At 41.0% G+C, this 9,703-nt stretch overlaps 1 protein-coding gene across 1 annotated transcript; it reads left to right on the top strand.

The window, feature by feature from the left end:
- Positions 1–6,948: 6,948 nt before the first annotated feature.
- On the top strand, positions 6,949–9,271 carry lratd1 (LRAT domain containing 1). Its single transcript, XM_079360238.1, has 2 exons — positions 6,949–7,138; positions 7,599–9,271. The coding sequence occupies exon 2, from the start codon at positions 7,636–7,638 to the stop codon at positions 8,422–8,424; it is 789 nt and encodes a 262-aa protein (XP_079216364.1). The 5' UTR covers positions 6,949–7,138; positions 7,599–7,635; the 3' UTR covers positions 8,425–9,271.
- The last annotated feature ends 432 nt before the right edge of the window (positions 9,272–9,703 follow it).

Below are 9,703 nucleotides of genomic sequence, written 5' to 3'. Positions count from 1 at the left end.
TTAACTGTGACATTGTGAGAGTAAAGCTTTTGACTCGGTGATTAAAAAAGTGGTGACATTTCTTTTTTTCAGTATTAAAACATCTTATCGAATTGCTTCAGACCCTTTATTAGACAAACAAACATTTATCGTCATAACATTTTGAGGACTTGGTTTAAGCTTATATACCTGTCACATGTTTAAACAATGACCGATGTTCCGGTTATTTCACGAGTTTCTGGGATTATTGGTGTGCACTCTTTTGTCACTCCTGATCAGCAAAAATAGGTCAAAAAGTAGAGAAAAATTAATATCATAGGTAATAATATAAATGGTTATACTTTTACCTTTAAATGAAACATGTAGTGTGAGGAGAATCTTTCCTGATTGATGCCACTGCACACACCACTGGACTACAACCTTCTGTCAAGTCAGCATGTTTCCCACTGACATATGATTTGATATACTTGATATTGTGACTCTGAGCTGTAATTCTTTGCTGTCAGTTCATACAGATGGCGAAATTCAGTATGTCTGCCCTTTCCTGTACACATACAGGTTTGTGAAAGGTGAAAGTCTTTTGAACGCACAAAGTTGAAGATGGAGGGGACGTGACTCTGCAGAAGTTAACATTCACAGCCACATCGATGGGCTTCAGATGTGTCAGAAGACGGCCCCCTGAATGAGTCACAGCCCGCAGTCTGAGGAGAGCTGATAAGACCTGACGAAAGACCTGCCTTTCAGCTGGAGACAGATGGAGTTGGAACAAAACGTATGACACACACACACACACACACACACACACACACACACACACACACACACACACACACACACAACACCTGTCCAGGGTCAGACAATTGAACAGGATTCTGGAAAAAATACATGTATGTATACATATATTAAATAACTTAAGAAGAATTGGCAAGTTATTCAGCTGAAAACAATCTCTAAAGTCTCAATAAAACACTTTAAAACTAAAAACAATTAAATCGATAACTTCACTTTTATCAAATCAAATTATGTCAGTTTAAAAAATAATAATTAGCGACAATTAAAAACAACACCATAGGCAGAATCACTCTATCGTAAGATGCACATGTTCAAGAGACAAACATAGCTCATGGATGACGTTGTTGTGTATCACAATAGACGGCGAAGCATAAACAGAGACTTTTGGAACTGGTGTTACACAGAAACACTTTTGCCAATTCAATTCCTCATATTGGCAAAAGGAGCGACCAAACTATTCCAATTGCTTCCCTTGTTGAATTACAAAATGTCTTGGGACAGCTTGTTGCCATATGTTCCTGCCTGGACATGAACCAGGGCCTTTAAGCCAGTGAATGACTCAACTGTGTGGATTAAATGACGTATTTCTTTTATAGCTATTCTGTAAAAGCTAGCCTAGTTTATAGAAGCATTTTCAAAACCAAACACTTATAAAAATCTACCATATATAAATCTTTTCCCCTCCTGCTATGGAAAAAAAAACAGATGTCACTGTGATATGATGGCAATTATCTTCCATTTGTGGCACAGATAATATGCTAGGGCAGCCTAATTGATATTAATCTGGTTATTTATGTTGCAATCAAAAAGGAGAAATTAGACAGGCTGAAATAGGCTTCAGGTTTTTGTGTCTTTGCACTTTAAAACTTTTATAAAGCTGAGCAATTTTTATCATCTGTTGTCATCCTATTGTAAAGTCCCTACGCCAAGTTTTAGCTCAACAGATGCATTGCTAAAGCCCCAGCTTACTGCTCAAGTTGCCTGAAATGTTAAATACTTTTAATTGACTCAATTTGAATTTTGAAATAAAGTTTGAAAACAGAAGCTGTAGATCTATTGTCTTAAATATCATGAAATAAACTGTCATTGTACAGTTGTACAACTGTACAACTGTACAGTTGTACAACTGTAATTTGCCAAAGATATGCTGGTTTTCTTTTGAAAAAGTTTTCTTCTGTAGAAAGAAAAAAAATTCACATATGAAACTTTTTGCTCTATGATGATTACGATTTATGATTTATTTCAGTATGTACGATGTATAACTTGTTTGAGGTTATATAACCACAAAAACATCTGTATGTATGTATAATCACTATAATAAACTCAAAAAAGAAAAAAAAGAAAATAAAACGGCTCATCAGTTATTCTAGCAGTTATAATAAGTTACAGGAGACAAAGAGATCATCATCACAACAGGTTCCTAAGTCTCAAATTAGACACTTTTCTGACTTGATGATCTGCAGAGTCCTTTTGCACTTTTAGGAAAAAGTTAAATACCCAGTTCTTTCATGAACACACAACGCACATAATGATATTGATGATGATGGTTTGGTTTTATAGTGACAATGTCAATTTTTAGGATGGTTTTGATGCTGATTAGACTTCTCTAAATCAGCTGTTCATGCTTGTACCTGCTTTGTCCCCTAACTGCCTGCTAGCACCTGTCTTATTGGACTTAAAGCTGTTCATTTTCAATTACTGACATTGTTTCTTCCTTTCTAGATCCCTACTTGTGTTGTAGTTACTCTCTGATGTATTGCAATTTGTTTTTCCAATGGTTTGGAAACATGTTTTAAATGTAACAAAAAAGTGTTTAAATGTAGTTATCTACTTTGCCAATTTGCTGTAGCTTAGCTTGCTAAATTTCTCCAGGGGATAGTTTTAGGTTCTGCAAAGGCTTACTTTATGTAGACTTACTGATATCTTGCCCAACACTGGCAAAAATAAATAAAAACTTTTTCTCATTTGCAAGGCAATTAACCAGATGTGAATGTTTGTTGATACAAATATATGCAATATAATCAAAGACATTAAGTCAGCAGATATCAAATAATGTTTCAAAAAACTTTTTTAGAAACTGAAAAAAAACCTAATTTCTATGAATTGGAATTGTAACATTTGTTTATTTTTCTACTTGATTTGTTCTATAGCTTATTATGGGATTTAACCAGTCACTGAGCTTCATTGCTCCTCTTTCACTCTATGTTAACGACTATGCTCAGCTCACATAGCATCACAAACAATAGTCTTCCCTGTGATTATAAGGTGATGTCAATGATGCCTGTCACCTGCATTACCTACTTTAACAGTTACAATCAAAATGCTTGCCAAGGGTATAATTTCTTCCATAACATCCAACACAAGTGGCATCAGATTCTTGATATCTGTCTAAGCTTTTAAAGAACAACATTTTTGGCCAGTGTGTTAACGTAAAGAGGAATTACCAAGACCATGAAAACCAAAATCTGTTGTTCTGACATTTCTACAAAATGTTGACCATATATACTGGACCTTTCTATAGGGATTTTCTCTGCAGCTTTAAACCCATATGCATCTGGCCCTGAAAAAATGTCAAACAGCATATGTGTCATTATGTTCCATGTCAGACTGACTGGGCGGTAATTGTAGAGGGGGGTTTGTGCAGCTGCAACCTTCATAGAGGCAGGGGTTATTTGTCCTGTTGGGTGTTGCATTATTTTTCACAGAATTGTTGCCTTCATTGGATCACAGCTTTCCTGGTGCAAAATTCACTGATGTTATACTGGGTGCCTTGTATTTATTACAAGAAAACAGTTACATTTTCTCAAGGGAGAAGATTTTGGGGTGGATCAATTTTCAGAAAAAATTTTTAAAGGTCGACCAAAGAGTAACTGCGATTAAAGTGAGAAAACTTTACTAAATGCAATGCAAGGATCCAAAGGTTTTTTGCACACAGAGAAAAAGGCTGCATGTTCAGGAACCATGCAATTTTAAAAACATATACAATAACCGAAAACAAATGTAAAAAAAGTGTGCGGCTAAAAGTCCGCTGCTTATATGTATACCTGTATGAACTACATGTCAAACTACACAGAGCTGGAAAACAAATGTGACGGAAAAATGCTACAACAGAAAAACAATGTAATGGAAAAAGGCAGAATTATCACATTGGAGCCATTAAGACCAGCACTGAAAAAGCCTTTAGTTATATATCTATAAATGGGGGCTTTGTTGGGCTCAGCCCCTACATGTCGAGGGCAAAGCCTGTCCCCTGTCAAAAATGATATCTTTTAGTCTTCGGGTTTACGTATCCCTACAGGTCTAATTTTAAACCTTCCATTAGGTCAAAAAGTAATTTTGTATAAAAAACATTCCAAGAAAATCCTTTTCTATGTTGCGCCCCTGACAGGTCTGGTGAAGTCCTTTGTGACCCTGCACTTTTCCATTGCATTTTATTTTCCAGGTTTGTGCGCTTTGGACTTTGCATCATTGATGTATTTTCATGTGTTTGCTTTTAATGCATTAGTCTTTTTGTCACTCAAGTTCGCAGTGAGTACCTGTTGCATCTGTGCTGCATAATTGCCTGTTTTTCTTTATATGCCTGTTTAGGAAATCTTTTGGGTTTTGCCATCCATTTGCTTTTATCTGCTTCTGTAGAGAACACATATAGCAAGACATTTGATTGGTTATGACTTATGTGAACCATAACTTTGAATGCACCACAAATCACACACTCCCCATCTGGGAAGCCTTCAAACAACCAATTGCATCCGGTTTGTTCCATACAGCTGGATGTAATACCACTGATAATAATGCTCTCTTTTTTTTTAGCTTGACATTGCTCTGTAGATAACCCTGCTTTTTCTGACCTTCCTGGAAATGCTCAAGCAGAAAGATTACCTTCCTCACAGGGATCAATAAAGTATCACAAAAAAGCTTACATTGTACTTTCTGATACTGAGAAAGAAGTGTTCAAATGATTCTGTGATTTAGAGAAGAAAATGCTGAAATAAAATCAAGATAATGTTAACATGGCTGGTGGTCATTTTTTGTGCGCTGGCATTAGCTCTTACAAAAACACGTACAAATATAACAAAACAACTTACTGCGGTATTTATTTCTATTCACATAAACACCTCCTTTTTCTCCAGGGTTTAACGCTTTATGTAGGGCTGTTACTTTTCATAACACATTTGCTTTATAATACTTTATAATATAATAATACATTTAAAATGGATAAAACAAAATGTTCTACATAGTGTATGAAAGAGTGGTGATAGGCTGATGCAGCACAACACACAATGAGGCGTACAAAACATCAGCTTTACATGACTGGCATGCATTTACTTTACATGTAAGTAAGTGTCAGCAAGTGAGACTTAAGCACACCTATGATGAACCTTATAAATTGCAGACTGCAAATGCATGCGCCTGCGTCACTCTGTTTTATCAGCACAGTACGGCACTGCAGCACACATGATTTAGTTAGTAATTAGGGAATAGAGACGTATCCAATTATTGAGGTTGTGAAACATAACCCTGTCTCAGTAGTTTTCCAGCACTGTCTGCGCCCTGCCTTATTATACCAGCTGCACATATGTGTGTGTATGTGAGAGAGAGAGAGAGAGAGAGAGAGAGAGAGAGAGAGAGAGCATGAGCAAATACATTGTGTGTTTGTGTGTCCAGGAGAGGCAGCTTCTACAAAGGGAACTCATTTCTACTCATTGTAGATTATAGGTGGCAGGACCACATGCCCGGAGGAGCTGTAGCCAAAGCCATTGCTGACAGTCTCATGACACCTTGAGAGTGTTTTTATGTGTATGTGTGTGTGGGCCAGAGGGCTGCTGATGGAGGGGGAAAAAATGTATCTTGTATGTATTTTCTTCCCCCTGTCAAGCTTTACTTGCAGGAAAACACACACAAAAATTAGTGCAACATCATAAAGCATACAACTCTTGTAGCTTCACTATACAAAAACCATAAGGCGATCAAACAGATACATGCACTCACACTCTTACAAGGAAGTGCAAATACATGGAGGGGACACACTCATGGCTGCGTGAAAGACTGTGTCTGTTCTTTCTTTGTGTTTGTGTGTGCGGAGGAGTGTGTAAACCTGCACAATCATATCTCACCTATACTGAAAAAGCTTCCATCCGCTCTGCCTGTCACCGGTGGAAACAAAGAACAGGGCCCAATCTGTGTCAGCAAGTGGAATGCTGCAATCTCAAACCATCTGGGAGAGAGGGGAAGAAGAAATATACTTGGAGGAGCTCTCTGGACGTTTCCAGGATTTTTTAATTGATCATATGTTTCTGATGAAAAAAAACACAAGGTCTGACATGAATGGCAAGATGACAATCTGAATATATATAAAATAGATAGGCGACATCCAGTAGGCGTACTCAAGTTTATTTGGCGGAATAGCACAATATACAAGAGTACAATAAATTATTCATACAAAAGTGAGCCACAATGGCTGAAATTTGATTTGCATTTCATTTCAGTCATATTGTATTCCGAGACACAACATCAGAGTAACATAATAAAGAGTGTTTATTAAACTCCCTGTAGACTGCTTTGTTTTGTATCTACCTTGCATGCACACACACAAACACACACACACCTGCCTCCAGCCCCTCCCTCTGTAAGCACAAACAGAGACACAATGACAGATATGAGAGCCCGAGTGATGCAGTGTGAAACTACAACATATGGAAATAATTACATGTTTAAGCTGAAGGACAGAGGCTGCTTTTGTATTCAGGTATAGGGCGAAAAAATGTTCCTTGATAAGGCTGCACTTTTGGAGTATTTTTGAGATAATAGAAATGTTTATAGCCCCTCAAAGCATAATAAAAACTCCACCCCTCTCATATGCTCGTCTTAAGATATGCAGGCTGTTATCACTCCTCGATGTTGCCTTGAACTTGCACGCGTGTGTACACACGCACATCGTTGATCATGTACAGAATTCCACAGTTCTCTGACAACAAAAACCACGCCACGGTAACAGTCGCTTATCGCCGCCAGCCGCCCTTTGCACACCTGATTGGATCATCGCATTGAGTGGCACATTTCTCCACCTCCCCCATTGGCTCGACTTTTAATGGATGTGCGACTATGTTCCAGTAAAAAAACACTAAAGGCGGAGCGCGCGGACCGAGGCGGAGCTCTCCCTGGTACTTATAAGAAGCTGGTGCTGGAAGAAGTGAGGAACCAGGACGCACGACATCCGGAGCGCCCGGTGCGCGGTGCGGAGAGTGACACACGAGAGTGGAAAGAAAGAGGAAGAGGACGAAGAAAAAGGGGGTGCAGGGGACTAAGCAGCCCTCTTTTTACTAATGGACCATACGGATATTTAACCATCTGCCCGGGGAGCGCACAGGTATGCTTGATTTCTCATATTGGTTCGCATTTTGCACCGTGCGTAAAGACGCAGGGCATTATTTTATCAATCCACAACGTTTTCTCTCTTCTCACTTTTTCATAGCTGCAACCCTAGACATTTTTAACCACGTTGTGTCTTCCCCATGTCATTTTCATGGAAACTGCAGACTCTTTTACGTTCCACTTGAATCAATGATTGGCTAGTGGGTGAGATGTCGCAAGGGGCTCCCTAACATTGATTGTGTTAGTGTACACTTCTCTGCTCAATAACACGCGGTAACTCTGCACAGGCGACTCTCGGAAGTGTTAGCAGTTTTCTTTGCTTACTACTGTCTGCTTAACAAGCGGAAGTAGTCGCAGTCAAGCGTGTATTCATCCAGACCAGATCCGTAGCCTATGTGTTTTTGTATTTTACGCTACTGACAAACTCTCTTTTTATCTCTGTGTCTGTCTGTCAGACACCGCAGTCCATGCCTCTGCCCTGCCAGGTCATTGATGGGAAATCAACTGGATCGGATCACCCACCTCAACTACAGCGAACTGCCCACGGGGGATCCGTCCGGGCTGGAGAAGGACGAGCTTCGGGTCGGCGTCGCCTATTTCTTCTCTGACGAAGAGGAGGAGGTGGACGACCGCACTCCGTCCGACTGCGGCTTCACCAAAGATCACAGCCCGGCTGAGGAGGGACCCTTCTCGGTCAGCGAGGTGGAGTACTCCGCCTTCTGCGCCCAGGAATGCATCTTCTCCAAGCTGCGGGAGAACGAGGACTTGAATGTGTACTCGGCCAAAACTTTGCTGAGTATGTGCAAACCAGGGGACCTGCTCGAGCTGGTGGCCACGGCACAAGCCCCCCACTGGGCCATCTACGAGCAAAACGACCAAGTCATTCATCTGCACAAGGGCGAGATCCGCAAGGACAGCCTGCTTGAGATTAGCAGCGGTCGCCACGGGAGGATTGTGAACAATCGGTACCGGTACCGACCGCTTCCTCCTGACCTCGTGATGCAGAACGCAGCGGGACACCTGGGTCTGAGCAGCGAGGAGATATGCTGGACCAACTCGGAAAGTTTCGCAGCCTGGTGCCGCTTCGGGAAAAGGGAGTTCAAAGCTGGAGGAGAGGCGCACTCGGCGGAGCAGCAGTATTTCCTCAAAGTGCATCTGTCCAGCAGCGGGGTGCACACTCTGGTCTTTCGCAGCCTGGAGGACATGATCCGGGAGAGGAGGCGAGTGGACGCCAGTGGAATTCTCAAAGAGCTGTCTTTGGTGAACGGGGGCAAGGAGTGATCAGGGATTCTGTTTGATATCCTCTCCTCCTCCCACATTTCTCCCCCTCGCTGCCTCTACGCGCCAGCGCGCACGGGCGCACGGCGCGGCGCACAGCCAAATGTACTCGCACACAAGCACACACACAAATAAGGACCTGTTGGTTATGGACTGTCTGGTTGTTGCGGATGGATGCAGGGACGCGACTGGACCACATGGGCGCTTTGTGGATTTTCCATCATATTGCAAAATGTTGAAAACTGAGAGCGAGAGCGGCCATATAAACAGACAACGCCCCTTCAGACAAGATTCTGTCTGAGTGGGACACACGACTACAACTAAACCCATTTACCCCGAACAACGAAATCACCTTAACAAACCGCACATTGCGCACATGATTCGGTTTGTTTTTCTCTTTAATTTCTCGGGATAATGGATTTGGCGCCTGCTGCGGCAGACCAGACGGTGAGACCGGGAGAGGTAGAGAGGTGGGGGGGGTGAAAGATGAAAGATAGGATCTGGGATGGCTCTCGAAAAGTCTCCCTTCTATTTTTTTACTGTTAGCTTTAAGTCCGGGACTGACCATAAACCTGATCCACTGATCCATTGACCTCTGACAGCCCCACATTCCTACGCAGTTGCCTAAAGAAGCATTTGGCTTGTCCAAGCTCACTCTTTATTGCCATAACAAGAGTATTGTCATTCTCACAATGCTGCCATCCTGCTTCACAGCACTGGATGTAAATTTAAAAATGTATTCATATATTGATTTCAATTTGAGTCCCTTATTTTTGTATTTCAGTTTAGTGGATTTAACCCTGATCCTTTTTTTGGTTCCAAATAAATGAAGGTTGAAATATGAAAATAATTCCTTTCGTCCAGCAGGTGTTGTTTGGTCACACACACACACACACACACACACACACACACACACACACACACTCACACGTAGAGGCATGTATGAATTATTGATCTCCTCCTGCCTCCTGACCTGCCTCAAGCCAAATAGGCTTCATATATCTGCACAGTTTTGGAAGCAGTAAAAGGGTCATCTGCATCAAACCCATAAAGGCTTTATGAGGATCTGGAAGCTACATTATGAAGGCAGATGTATAGACTCAATGGGAACATATATAAACAGAATCTGGCCTCTGGCTATTTTCCATGTGTGGATGGTTTTATCCTGTCAATATAAGCATCTAATTCTCCTGGTTTAGTTCACTTGTGTTTTTTTCCTCATAATATCCTCATCAAACTTACTTTAGCTCTGCTTAAATCTCTGTGTGAATAAGATGTCCAC

The sequence above is a fragment of the Symphodus melops genome (assembly GCF_947650265.1).
Source record: "Symphodus melops genome assembly, chromosome: 1".
NCBI classification, from domain to species: Eukaryota; Metazoa; Chordata; class Actinopteri; order Labriformes; family Labridae; genus Symphodus; species Symphodus melops.
This window is presented reverse-complemented; position numbering and strand designations above follow the sequence as displayed.

Bases quoted from the DNA above. Each gene is read 5' to 3' on its own strand.
- lratd1 (XM_079360238.1), top strand. From the start codon at position 7,636: ATGGGAAATCAACTGGATCGGATCACCCACCTCAACTACAGCGAACTG.